The sequence below is a fragment of the Coenobita brevimanus genome, chromosome 43 (assembly GCF_032717465.1).
Source record: "Coenobita brevimanus isolate Jiangsu-jjx chromosome 43, ASM3271746v2, whole genome shotgun sequence".
Taxonomy (NCBI): domain Eukaryota; kingdom Metazoa; phylum Arthropoda; class Malacostraca; order Decapoda; family Coenobitidae; genus Coenobita; species Coenobita brevimanus.
Window position 1 is genome coordinate 32,558,158 of NC_136996.1, and position 13,601 is coordinate 32,571,758.

The 13,601-nt window shown below is 43.8% G+C and overlaps 1 protein-coding gene across 2 annotated transcripts in view; it reads left to right on the forward strand.

Moving 5' to 3' along the window:
* Nucleotides 1-12,656, forward strand: part of LOC145397828 (uncharacterized) — a 115,225-nt gene extending 102,569 nt beyond the window's left edge. For both annotated transcript variants that reach the window (XM_080270863.1, XM_080270862.1), the window contains exons 5-6: nucleotides 5,741-5,855; nucleotides 10,272-12,656. In XM_080270863.1, coding sequence (XP_080126989.1) covers nucleotides 5,741-5,855; nucleotides 10,272-10,410 — 254 coding nt within the window. In that variant the 3' untranslated portion in view covers nucleotides 10,411-12,656. The remainder of the gene's footprint in view (nucleotides 1-5,740; nucleotides 5,856-10,271) is intronic.
* The last annotated feature ends 945 nt before the right edge of the window (nucleotides 12,657-13,601 follow it).

A 13,601-nucleotide genomic window follows, 5' to 3' on the forward strand; every position in this document is an offset into this window, starting at 1 on the left:
GGAGGGAAGAGAAGGGAGAGACAGAGGGAAGGGAAAGACAAGATGGCGGAAGGAGGAAGGGGGAGGCGGTGGCTCGATCGGTAGAGAGGTTGCCTGCGATCCTACCGGACCCAGGTTCAAATCCCGGCTGGGACTGGGAACAGTTTAAGGATTTGAATTTCATGTAAAGCAGACTTTACCAATCTACAAAAGACCCGCCGACATGTAAAAATTCCCCCGCTAATACCAATGCACCAGTCCTGTATGAGACAGCCCTGGCATGTATTCAGTGTGGACGGTGGGTGATGGCGCGGAAGTGGTGAAATATAGAGGTGTATGATAGGTAGGAGGACTACTGGACCTTGGGAGCAGGCTGTGAAGCCTATGCTCAGAGTCGAACACATAAAAAAAAGTAGGTAGGTAGATAGTAAAATTTGGAGAGAGGGAACGTAGATAAACAGTGAGAGATGGAGGAAAGAAAATAGATTGATTGAATGTGTGTGGATGGATAGATAGATAGACAGGTAGATGGATCAAGAGAATATGCAAGGTTAAAAAAAAAGTATACAAAAAGGAAAAGAGGGAAAGACAAGGGAGTAAGGACGTAAGAAAGGAAGAAACCAGAGGAAGTTACCAAGAAGGAAAAAGGAAGAGAGAGAGAGAGAGAGAGAGAGAGATGCTGAATATTCCTCCTCCTCTCCCCATCTCACCCTCGGCTTCTCATCCAATCACAGGCTAGTTAAGGTGCTTCCCCTGAGCCAATCAGTGTTCAGTATCGACGGTGGGCCCTGCCCCTATTGGCTCCTGGGGCTTCACTCATATACCTTGCGCGCTTAACCCTCTGGAGCACATTTTCTGCGTATATTAGAACCTCAAGATAAAAGTACATTGAGAGGAGCTTGTGGAATTACATGGAGAAACAGACATGGCAAATGAGGAAGTGAAGCAGTGTTGTGGTGTTGATGTTTAGGACTGAAAGCGTTATGAGAAATACTCTGAGATGATTTGCCCATACGGAGAGGATGGAGAATAAGAGACTGACGAGAAGAGTGTATATGAATGAAATGGAAGACAGGGAAGGGAAGACCGGGGATGCGATAGAGGGATGGAGTGGAGAGATGTTTAGTGGTGTAAGCTAAGGGGATGGCAGCGAAATGACAGGGAACAGGACGACGTGGTGGCAGTTTGTTTGTGGCCACCTCACGGGAGAGAGAGAGAGAGAGAGAGAGAGAGAGATATATATATATATATCAGAGAGAGAGAGAGAGAGAGATCAGGTTGCCAGATAGGTCAAATGTCAAAATGTTGCCCAGGAAGTAATTTTTTTCTGCATTTTCTCTTTATTTTCTTATTTTTTTTATTTATGCATTTATATAAATGTTTGTTTGTTGATAAAGTATAATGGGTTTTGGAGTGAGATGGCTTTGTACGAGTGAGTTGGCATGTCAATATTTGTATAGCCAGTGGACAAATACACTTTCTTCTTGTTTTGTCCTCCTCCTCCTCCTCCTCCTCCTCCTCCTCCTTCTCCTTCTTCTTCTCTTTCTTCATTATTATTATTATTATTATTACCACCACCACCACCACCAGCATCATTACTACTACTACTGCTATTACTATTACTACTAATACTATAATTTTTTTAGTATTTGTGTGTGTGTGTGTGTGTGTGTGTGTGTGTGTGTGTGTGAGAGAGAGAGAGAGAGAGAGAGAGAGAGAAAATTGGAGGGATGGGGGGGCAGAGTAAGACAATTCTCTCTAAGCTTTGATAAGTTCGAAATTGATTGTGACGGGACTTTAAAGGGCAGATGGTGGTGGTGATGGTGGTAGTTGTGGTGGTGATGGTGGTAGTTGTGGTGGTGATGGTGGTAGTTGTGGTGGTGATGGTGGTTATAGTTATGGTGGTGGTGGTGGTAGTTGTGGTGGTGATGGTGTAGTTGTGGTGGTGATGGTGGTAGTTGTGGTGGTGATGGTGGTAGTTGTGGTGGCAGTGGTGGTAGTTGTGATGGTGATGGTGGTAGTTGTGGTAAAAATGGTGGTAGTTGTGGTACTGCGCAGGTTGAGTGATAGTAATAGTAATAGCAGTAGAAGTAGTAGTAGAAATAGTAGCGGTGGTAGTAGTAGTAGTAGTAGTAGTAGCAGAGGCTGTTGCAACAATCGACCACCGAGAGTTAATTAAAATGGTAGTTGTGTTAATTTTACTGAACAAGGAAGTTAGTGGAAATATTTGTTGAATAGTTTACCCTTCCCTTCCTCCTCTCGTTCTCTTCTCTTCCTCCTCTTTTTCCTCCTCTCTTTCTCCCTTCCTTTCTTTTTACTTTCTTCCTTCCCTCCTGCTTCCCTCCTGCTTCCTCTCTCCTTCTTTCCTTATTCCTTCTTTCAACGTCTTTCCTTTCCTTTTTTTCCCGACTTTCCTTCCCTCCATTTTCTTTCCTTCACACTAATTCTCATCCTCTTTCCTTCTTTTTTCATCCCAGCCTTCCGCCTTTCTTCCTTCTTTTTCCTTTTCTCTCATTCTTCCTTCTTCTTTCCTACTGCCTTCTTCTTCCGCTTTTGTCTTTCCTCCTTTCGGCAACAGTTTCTAGAGGTGATATCAGTGTGTTTTAGTAGCTTGTGAGAGTGGCAGAAATGTATGGTATGGTAGTATGGTATGATGCAGTATGGTATGGTGGCAGTGTAGTAAGGGTGATGGCAGTGTGTGTGTGTGTGTGTGTGTGTGTGTGTGTGTGTGTGGTAGGGGTGTGATAGTATGTTATGGTAGCAGGATGAAGTGTCAATGTGTGGGCATGGCATGGTATGGTAGCAGTGTATGGTTGCAGTGAACACAAGCAGAGGCATAATTATACGTAACTGCACAATGGATCCCCGCTTCCTCACTCTCGATACGAAGTTGCCTTGAATGTATCACAGTGGGGTATTGTCTTCAGTGGCAGATAGACTAGTTCCCCCTCCCACGCTTCTCCGTTTTCTTCCCCCCCCTCTCCTCCTCCTCTTCTCCCCCTGCCCCACTGCCCCTGATCAACCTGGTCCTGCTCCCCCTCTCCATCTCCCCTACCCCCGATTCATCTCTGCCTACCCCCTCCTCCTCTTCTCTCATCCCACTCATTCCCCTTCCACCCCACCTTCCTCTACCCAACTGAAAATCCGGCTTCCCCCTCCTCTTCTTTCTTCCCTGGTCCCCCTCCTACCTTATCCACCCCCTCTCCCCTATACTGTGTCCATCCCCCCTCCCTCTAACCCCCTCCCTCTCCCCACATGCCCCCTCTCCCACACACGCACACACAAGAAATTCCCTTCTATGTCTCCCATTCCCTTCCCTTTATGTTCCCCCTCCCCTCGCTTCCCCTCTTAGTGTACCCTTCCTCGTTCCTCCTACCCCTCTACCCCTCCCCTACCCCATTCTCCCTCCCTTTCCCCTCTCACCTGTCTCTTACCTGTCCCATTAATTAACCATTTTTATCCTGCCAGCCGTTCAGATTAACCATTTGCCCATCACTTTTCCCCTCCACTTGTGTTACCTCCCCCTCCATGTCACTCCAATTATCCTATTTACCTCCACCTGTCTTTCCAATTTACCCATTAACCTTCCTACCCATTAGTCGAAATAGGACAGTGTATTGGAGGGGAGGGGGGAGAGGTAATATCCTTGACTGTAATGTTATCTTGGTAGTCTATCTGTCTATTTATTGCCAGACACATTAATCCCATACGGGGTGGCCACAAACAAATCGCCTCCACGTCGCCCTGTCCCCCGCCATTTCACTGCCCTGCTCCCGGCTCACACCCCCCTCTCTCATATACCTCTCCATTCCATCCCCGCATCTCATCCTTGGCCTTCCTCTCCCTCTCTCCCCCTCCACCTTACTCACATACACTCTCCTTGTCAGTCTCTCACTCTTCGTAGTACAAACGGTATATTGATAATCGAACTTTGCGCATAGCATACAGCAGTTCTCATCACTGTAATATATAACCTTTACTACGAACTTCACTGCTCTCTTGGAAATGTCTTTTCTGAAATCATACAAATAACACCTGTTTAATAGCGAGAAATTCCGTGCTTTTGGGCGTACTATATCCTGAACCTTATATTGTGTTCTGATGCAATATCCTCTGCATATGGCCTCGCTTGGGTTAGATTTCGTTATTTTTTCTCTCTCACAAGGGACTTAAAGCATTCAGCTGTAAAGGCTTGTAGTATTCATCTCCTCTCTCTCTCTCTCTCTCTCTCTCTCTCTCTCTCTCTCTCTCTCTCTCTCTCTCTCTCTCTCTCGTATGGTTAGAGATAGAGCCATAGAGAAGAATAAGCATGGGGTGGAAAGATAAGATAGGAAGGAGGAGAGGGGTGGTGGGGGGGGAGGTTAGGAAAGGGGAAATGAGGGGAGAGGGAAGGAAAGGAAAGGAGGTAGGAGGAGATGCAAGGTAGAGAGAGTCGGAAGCGAGAGAGGGAAATATGGAGAGAGAGGGGAAGGGAGCAGGAGTGAAAGGTTTTAAGGAAGGGAGGTAGAGAGGGAAATGGGTGAGGATCCAAAAGAGAGAGAGAGAGAGAGAGAGAGAGAGAGAGAGAGAGAGAGAGAGAGAGAGAGAGAGAGAGGGAGAGAGAGAGAGAGAGAGAGAGAGAGTGAAAGGTGAGGAGAGGAGGAAGGGGAGTAGAGAAAAGGAGAGAATGTGTTGTGGGAGAGGAAAAGAAGTCGAAGATATCTAGTTCCCAGTCACACACACACACACACACACACACACACACACACACACACACACACACACACACACACACACACACACACACACACACACACTTACACACACTTACTGTCTTTCATTGGTGTGGTATGGTATGATATAGTATGATATGGTATTGTATGGTATGGTGTGGTATGGTATGGCATGATATGGTATGGTATGGTTTAGTATGGTAGTATGGTATGGTATTGTATGGTTCAGTATGGTACAGTGCAATATGGTATGGTGTGGTGTAGTGTGGTATGCTTGGTATGGTATGGTATGGTGCGGTACGATATGGTATTTTATGATATGTTATAGTATGCAATGGTATGGTATGTTGTGGTATGGTATGGTATGGTATGGTATTACAGAAGGGGAAGGAATATGGCGGAAGACATAAGCCATTTCGAGGACAGTATAAGGGAGGGAAGTAGACAGGACACATCAAGACAGCAGTAGCAGGCAGGAGTAAGCAGGGAGAGAGAGAGAGAGAGAGAGAGAGAGAGAGAGAGAGAGAGAGAGAGAGAGAGAAAGCAGACGTGAGTTGTACAAGGATAGGGATATAAGCAGACGTCATTGTACATGGGGGAGGGGAGAAGCAGAGACCAGCGATTTTCCTAAGCAATTTATTTTACTTATTACACCTTCCTGTCCCTCTGCATGTTGTTTAAATCCTTCTAAATTTGCCATATCCTGCATAAATAACGTACAAAAAGATAGTAACCAGCCATATCCAAAAATCAGTCGCTAAGGAAGAGGTGCTAGGGAGCTTTCTTAACCCAGAAGAATATAAACCTAGGAGGGTGTGGAAATAAACAGACATCGGCAGTAGTGGGTTCGAAACAGCAGACGGGAGTAGGAGATTTTGGAATAAGCAGTAGAAGGATAAGGGGAAAAAGTAGGAGGGTGTGGGGAAAGTAGTGGGAAATGAGTAACAACAGGAGAGTGTGAGAGAAAGTAGTAAAATATGGGGGATATATGGAGAGTGTGTTTGGTGGAGGAACTCAGGATGGAGAAGTACGAGAATGTTTTGTTTCAGACGACACCGGTGAGACGATCGTGGTACGGTCTTGCGCACTGGACTCCGGGACGCTCACCACGGACACGGAGATCATCAGAATGTCCCACTGCGGCAGCTTCTACTTCAACGACAAGTAAGGACACGGATCTGGGTTTGAATGGGCGGGAGATTGAGATGGTTGGAAGGGTCAGAGGGACAGTGAGTGACTTTGAGCAGATTTGAGTGGATTTGGGAGATAGTGGGTTCGGGTGGATTTGAATGGATTTGGGAGATAGTGGGTTCGGGTAGATTTGAGTGGATTTGGGTGATACTGAGTGCGTGTGGGTGGATTTGAGTGGATCTGGGGGATGCTGAGTGGGTTTGGGTGGATTTCAGTGATATTGAGTAAGTCTGAGCGAGTAGCACAGAATGGATTTCAACGGATTTGGATGGATATAAGTCTGTTTGGGTAATTCTGAGTCCATTTGGGGAAGATCTGAGTGACTCGAAATTACTTTCTGTGGGTTTGGATAAATTTAAGTTGAACTGTGGATAATAAAACTCTGGCTGATTCTTTTTAGTGAGGGCGATGTTTGAGTGCACGAAAGTAAACTCCAGTGGGTTAGGGAGCACCTGTGTAAAATTAAAGCTAGTCTGAGGGTGGGAGTTATAAGGGTGAGGAGAAATGTTTGTCGAGTAGGAGGATGAGGACAGACATGGATGTCGAGGAGAGAGGGGGGAGGATAGACCAGATATAAACATTTTAAGGCATATCTTCAATGATTTAGTGATATCAAGGCAGATTGGAAGCACAACGGGAGTAACGATTATAATATCTGATCAACGGGAAGACAGTATCCTCTGTGCTAAGTGGCGATTTGAATATTTGATTGAATGGAAAGCGATACTCTGTTTGAGCATCTGATTAATTGACAGGTGATGTTCTGAGTGACGATTGAGTTACCTGATTGAATGGAAGACGGTATCCTGTATGTGTCTTGGGGCCCGTAGCTTCCGAACACCTTTTCCTGAGCGACTTATTTTGCTTATTAAACCTTATTGTCGTTCTCCGTGTTACATTAAATCATTCTAATATCGCCGTACTCTGTGAAGCTGACGTGCAAAATGATATTACCTAGCCGTATCCAGATATAAATCGCTAAGGAAGAGGTGCTAGGGAGCCTCCTTAACTGACGAGAAAACGGATTTGGATATTATAGGAAGTCGAACCGAAATTTTTGCATCTTCGAAATAAATACCCCCCCCCCCAAAAAAAAAAAAAAAAAAAATCCCCCCAAAGAAATCGATATAATTCTTTTCAGTTCCCTATATATTGAGGGAGTGTCGGCTAGGCTGATATTTGCAAACTTAAGATGAATTCCTTGTCGTAGTTAAGATTCGTTTAAGCAAGAAGGACAACAGGGAAGGAGGAATGCAAAAAATAAAAATCCGTCTATAATGATTTTCTTCCGCATACGACAGGGAAATTGTTGTATGTTTGGGAATTTAGGTTTTGGGCTGATTGATGGTTGGAGGATCTGAGTGGGGGAAACTGATTGGTGAAAGGTGACATAAGAGTGATGAAGAAAGCGGAGTCACCATTTATTGTCGCCCTACGTAGTCACCCCTGTCTCAACCCTGCTTCACCCCTGCTACTCTCAATTTCATTCCTGCCTCACCCCTGCTTCACACCTGCCACTCTCACTGTCACCCTGCCTCACCCTTGCCACACTCACTGTCACTTTCGTATCACCCCTGTTATCATTATTGTCAGTTCTTCCTGCCACACCGTTGCCTGGTCCCTGCCTCTCCTCTGCCACCCTGCCTCACCTGTTACCTTGCTTGTTGCTCTTACTTTCTACTTCACCCTACCTCGCTATGCATCACCTTTGCCTCACCTTGCTTCACATATTATCACTTTTGCCTGACCTCTGCTCTCCTCCTCTCTCTCTCTCTCTCTCTCTCCCTCTTTCCCTCCCACATTACCTCTTCCTTACCTCTTTTATCTGTCATTTCTCTTTCTCCTTCCTTCCATCACCCTCTTACCTGCCTCTCCTTTGTTCATCTTGTCTCCACTCTCCACCTTCTCTCCTTTCCTCAGTCTCTTCCTCACCCATCCCTCGTCTCCTCAACATCTTCCTCCTCCTTCTCCTCCCACCCTCTTTCCCCTCCACCTGTTGCAGCCCATCGCATGACATTTGGTCGTGTTGCATGACCCCAGCCGCACCATAACTATTACCCCGTCACCCCTCATGCAGTTGCGAGAGGTATCAGGGTCTTGCAAATGTCGATTCCTTGCAAGAGGCACGAAACTGGCTTCTCCATAACGTTGCAAGCATTAAAACTGTTGGCATTGTTCCAGAGGCTACCCAAGTCTAATGCAGAGGACACAATAATCAGCTCCGGATAATGTTGCAAGGAAGGTATCATCGTGTTGCAAAGCGATGAGTTATCTGTTGCAAGAAGTACTTTGGGCAGGAGACACTACTTAAATTTCTGGATACTGTCTTGCAAGTAATGATCTTTTGTTGCAAAGAGATATTTGGATTAGTTGCAGGAAACTGAACACAACTGTTGATACTGCACAAATATCAAACTACTGCAATTGCATGATAGGGTTTCTTGCTTGTTTTTATGTTTGTTGCAAGCGCACACACACACACACACACACACACACACACACACACACACACACACACACACACACACACACACACACACACACACACAGAATGCAGAAGTCAGGGTAGTGCTTTACTGTGCTGTCATCATCGTGTTGCAATTGCATGATTGTTGATTTTTTGCCACATCTCACCATCATACTGTCTATATTGCATTTCCTTGACATTCTTAAGGTTAACCACTTCACATTGATAACGTCTTAGAGCGCGTCCCCACCAGATGCTTGTTGGTGTGGGCGGGAGTCCTGCATCACCGTAGCTCAAAGAAGTTCACGCCCACACCCGCCCGCACCCGCCCACACCAGCAAGTAGTTGGTATGGACGCACATTATATCGAGTATTCTTGCTACACCCAGACGATTTTATACCTCAAGACGATTTTTATGACTCTAGAAAGGGCTTGTATTGAAAGGTTAACAGAGGCTTAGTTTAACAGTTCAAAAAGGCCCGTAAAATGAAGTAGCGCCTGTAATGGTAGAAAGGAAAACACAGTATAAGGCGAGATTGTAGTGAGATAGAGAGAAGTTGATAATTAGTATGATGGTTGTGTACAGACGCATGAACACTTAATTTTAGTAGTAACTGTAGTAGTAGTAGTAGTTGTAGTAGTGGTGGTGGTGGTGTTGGTGGTATTTTTATTGTAATTGCTATTTTATTATTATTATTATTATTATTATTATTATTATTATTATCCTGTTTATATGTTTTTCATTTTGGCACTTATGTATTTCATGTTTTTATTTTTATCATTTTCAGTTCTGCTTAATTCACGTGTCTACTCCACGTATTTCACGTGTCTTTATTTCCTATATATCCCACTATACTTATTTCACGTGTCTTTATTTTTCTTATATCCCACTTATACTTATTTCACGAATCTTTATTTCCCATATTTCACACTTATACTTATTTCACTTATCTTTCTTTCCCTTATTTCCCACTGATACTTATTTCACTCCCTTATTTTCCTTATTTCACACTTATACTTAATTCACGTATCTTTATTTCCCTTCTTTCCCACTTATACTTATTTCACGCGTTTTTATTTCCCTTATTTCCCACTTATACTTGTTTCACGTATCTTTATTTCCCATATTTCACACTTAAACTTATTTCACGTATCTTTCTTTCCCTTATTTCACACTTAAACTTATTTCACTCCCTTATTTCCCACTTATACTTGTCACGTATTTTTATTTCCCTTATTTCCCACTGATACTTATTTCACTCCCTTATTTCCCTTATTTCACCCTTACACCACACCTGTGCGAATAATTAACCCCTTCACAACGATGACCTCTTTATCTTATTTAATTCTTGCCATCTCCAGACAATTTTATTCACCTGAGAGACTTTTCGAGCTGGAGGGACTTGGGTAGGAATGCGTCTCCTTGGTTACTAGTCAAATTTACCCTCCAATCTGACCACTGAGCTTGGGGTGAAGGATGTTTGCCAGGTGAAGGGAAAAAAAAAAGAGGCAATGGAGATCTTTCCTGAATAGATAGATAGATAGGTAGGTAGGTAGATATAGATAGATAAATAGATAGCTGGATAGATAGATAGATAGCTGGATAGATAGATAGCTGGATAGATAGATAGATAGATAGATAGATAGATAGCTGGATAGATAGATAGAGAGATAGACAGATAAGAATATATGATGTCACAGTAATGAGAGGATTGACGTGTTGTTTTGGTGTGATAAGAGGCTTTCACGGGATGGGAACTGATGCATATTCTCTCTCTCTCTCTCTCTCTCTCTCTCTCTCTCCCAATCTGTGTATCTATCTCTCTATCTCTCTACCTACCTATCTGTCTCAATCTATCTATCTATCTATCTCTATCTATCTCTCCTCTCCTTTCCTTTCCTTTCCTCCATTCCTCCACAGATACGTCAAGGGTTGTCTCCAGAGCTGCGATGACTACGAGGGATGCAACTCCGCACCTCCACGCTCCTCCTCTTCCTCCATCCTGCTGCTCCTCCTCCTCTCCTACCTCCTCCTCTACCTCCACCTCACCTCTTCGTAGCCCCAAGCTAACTCGGACGACGTAGCTTTGCCGGCCAGCTATAAAATACAATAGATTCTTAGGTTCGTAATGTAAGTGGCTTTTTTTGAATTCCGTAACGCCTCTTCCCAAGCGATTTATTTTCATTTTACCTCAATATTGTCTTCTACTTAATGGTCTTAAATTATGTCGAAAGGCGATATAAGGAGCATAGAAGATGTTAAGGTGTAATGTGGAAAATAAATCGGTAAGGAAGAGGTGTTGCGAAGCCTTCCATGGCACCTTGGACACGAGCCTTAATGCCATAGATAAGTTTAATGTTTCTTTTAATAATTTGTTGCCGCCTCCAGACGATTTTCCTCAGCTTAGAGAGACATGTTGTATCCAGGGGGTGAAGGAAGGTTGTATTTAACCCCTCCAGCTCGCAAACCCTCTCCACAGCTGAAAAACCGTCTGGAGGAAGAGAATAAATCGGATGTGGAAAGGAGACCAACTCCTTTTCCCTACGTTGGCATGTTTTGAACTTGCGTTTTGCTATTTTCAGACGGTTTTATTCAGCTTACGAGAGGTTTTAGGGCTGGAGGGTTTAGTAGATTTATTCATGAACCTCTCCAGTACCAGAGATCTTTCCTAAGCTGAGTGAAACCATCTGGAAAATCACACGAAGGAAAAAAAAACGCGCCATAGAGTTTGTGTGAGTTGTTATCTGTTCTTTTGGGGATTTTGGAGTTGAGTGGATTTCGATTCGGCGATACTGGAGGAAAGGAAAAGAGGAGAGGAAAAGTGGAGGAAAGAGAAAGAGGAGAGGAAAAGTGGAGGAAAGAGAAAGAGGAGAGGAAAAGTGGAGGAAAGAGAAAGAAGAGAGGAAAAAGGAGAAAAGAGAAAGAGGAGAGGAAAAGTGGAGGAAAGAGAAATAGGAGAGGAAAAGTGGAGGAAAGAGAAATAGGGGAGGAAAAGTGGAGGAAAAGAACGAAGGAAGACAAAGGGGAAGAATCAGTGGAGGAAGAGGAAAGTGAGAGGAGGAGGAGAGAGAAGGAAGGGAAAGGATCTGAGGAGGAAGAGAAAGGAGAAAGAAAAGGATTTAGAGGAGGCGAAGGGAAGGAGTGGAAGAGGGAGAGAGAGAGTAGGAGGTAAGGGGAAGAACTGGAAGAGGCAAGGGAAAGAGGGAAAGAGAGTGAGAAAGAGAGGCAAAACTGGAAGATCGGCTACATTTGCCACAACTACCACAACATGTCTACCACAACTACAAGACCTGCTGCACCTTATCTACCACAACTACAAGATCTGCTGCACCTTACCTACCACAACTACAAGACCTACGGTACTGTACTTTATCCACCACAGCTACAAGAACTACCACCAATTATCTACCACAGCTTCAGGAACTACCACAAGTTATCTACCACAGCTACAAGAACTACCACAAATTATCTACCACAACTACAAGAACTACCACAACTTATATACCACAGCTACAAGAACTACCACAAATTATCTACCACAACTACAAGAACTACCACAAATTATCTACCACAACTACAAGAACTACCACAAATTATCTACCACAACTACAAAAACTACCACAACTTATATACCACAACTACAAAAACTACCACAACTTATATACCACAGCTACAAGAACTACCACAACTTATATACCACAACTACAAGAACTACCACAAATTATCAACCACAACTACAGGATCGGCTACAAATACCAGAACTACTACCACAGCTGCAAGATCTACCACAACCAATCTACCACAGCTACAGGATCTACAAGTGCAAGTACTACCACACCGTCAGTACCTACCACATTTACAAGATTACAGGATTACTACAACAAGAACTACTGATTACTGTACATGGCCTGTCATATATGCAGAGCTACGAAAACAACTATCTACACAGTAACTATAACTATTCTCTCTCTCTCTCTCTCTCTTATCGGACAGTTCATCCTAGGAAAAGAAAAATATTAGGAAAAGCGTTACCATAATCGCCTGTTACTGAAACTCCAAAGGCAAACTTATTCGCCAAATGGATTATTATTACGATTCCCAGTATGGACTTAACTTTGGATCCCAGACAGACGGATAGAAAGTTATAATTCGGAAAAGGCATGGGCATTTGTGGGCGAAACTCCGAAATTCCGTTAAAACCGTTGTAACCGCCCCAACCGCCACCACCGCCAAAAAGTTCAAATTCAAATGGGAACCTAGTGGAAGCGGAGTTTACATTTGATTGCTTGATGGTTTATGTTGATTTGTTTTTGTGTCAGTTTGTCCACCGTAAGCAAGAAAAAGAAGAAAAAGAGAAGGAGGAGGAGGAGGAGGAGGAGGAGGAGGAGGAAGAAGAAGAAGAAGAAGAAGAAGAAGAAGAAGAAGAAGAAGAAGAGGAGGAGGAGGAGTAGGAAGAGGAGGAGGAGGAGTAAGAGTAGGAGGAAGAAAAAGAGAAGAAGAAGAAGGAACAGTTAACCCCTTGGATCCGTTGACGTATATTTTTTTCTCATTCTTGCTACCTCCAGACGATTTGATTCAGCTCAGGGAAGGCTTTCAGAGCTGGAGGGGGTTCAATATACAGCCTTCATTAGCCCTTTCAGTACGAGAGGCCTTTCTTGAGATGGACAGAAAATCGTCTGGAGGTGGCAAGAATTACTTAACAGCACACGCGTCGCGAGATTGAGAGGGCTAAATCGTCTGCCACCAAGGAATTGCTGGTCTCTTTGCCTCTCCACTGAATGAAATCGTCAGCAGTCAGCCAGAATATAATGTCTGAGTTATCCTACCCCAGTTAAGGGCCTACGAGACCTCTTAATCCTCGCCTGCCTACGATTTCTCTGAGGTGAGTAAAATCGTGGGCCTTAAACCAGAAGAAAATGTCTGGGTTTTGCCATCCAAGTGAAAGAGGGAGACTAACCTTTATTATTATTATTATTTTTTTTTCCTTGACTCCGTGCTTATTTCTCGCACCTAAATGTTGTTGTCGGGAGTTAGCCAGGATGAAGCAAGTTTGATTTGCCATCTTGGTGAAAAAAGTGAAAATAAAATCGTGTGAAGTTTGGAGGAGTAAAGAATCCAAGTGTGTCCGTAGCAGTGAAACGGTGAAAAAATAAAAATAAAAATAAAGTGTTTGTGCGTCATACGAGATCAGAATCAATTGAAGTCTAGTTGGAAGATGACAGATATTGCCGTACGATGAATTTATGCCAC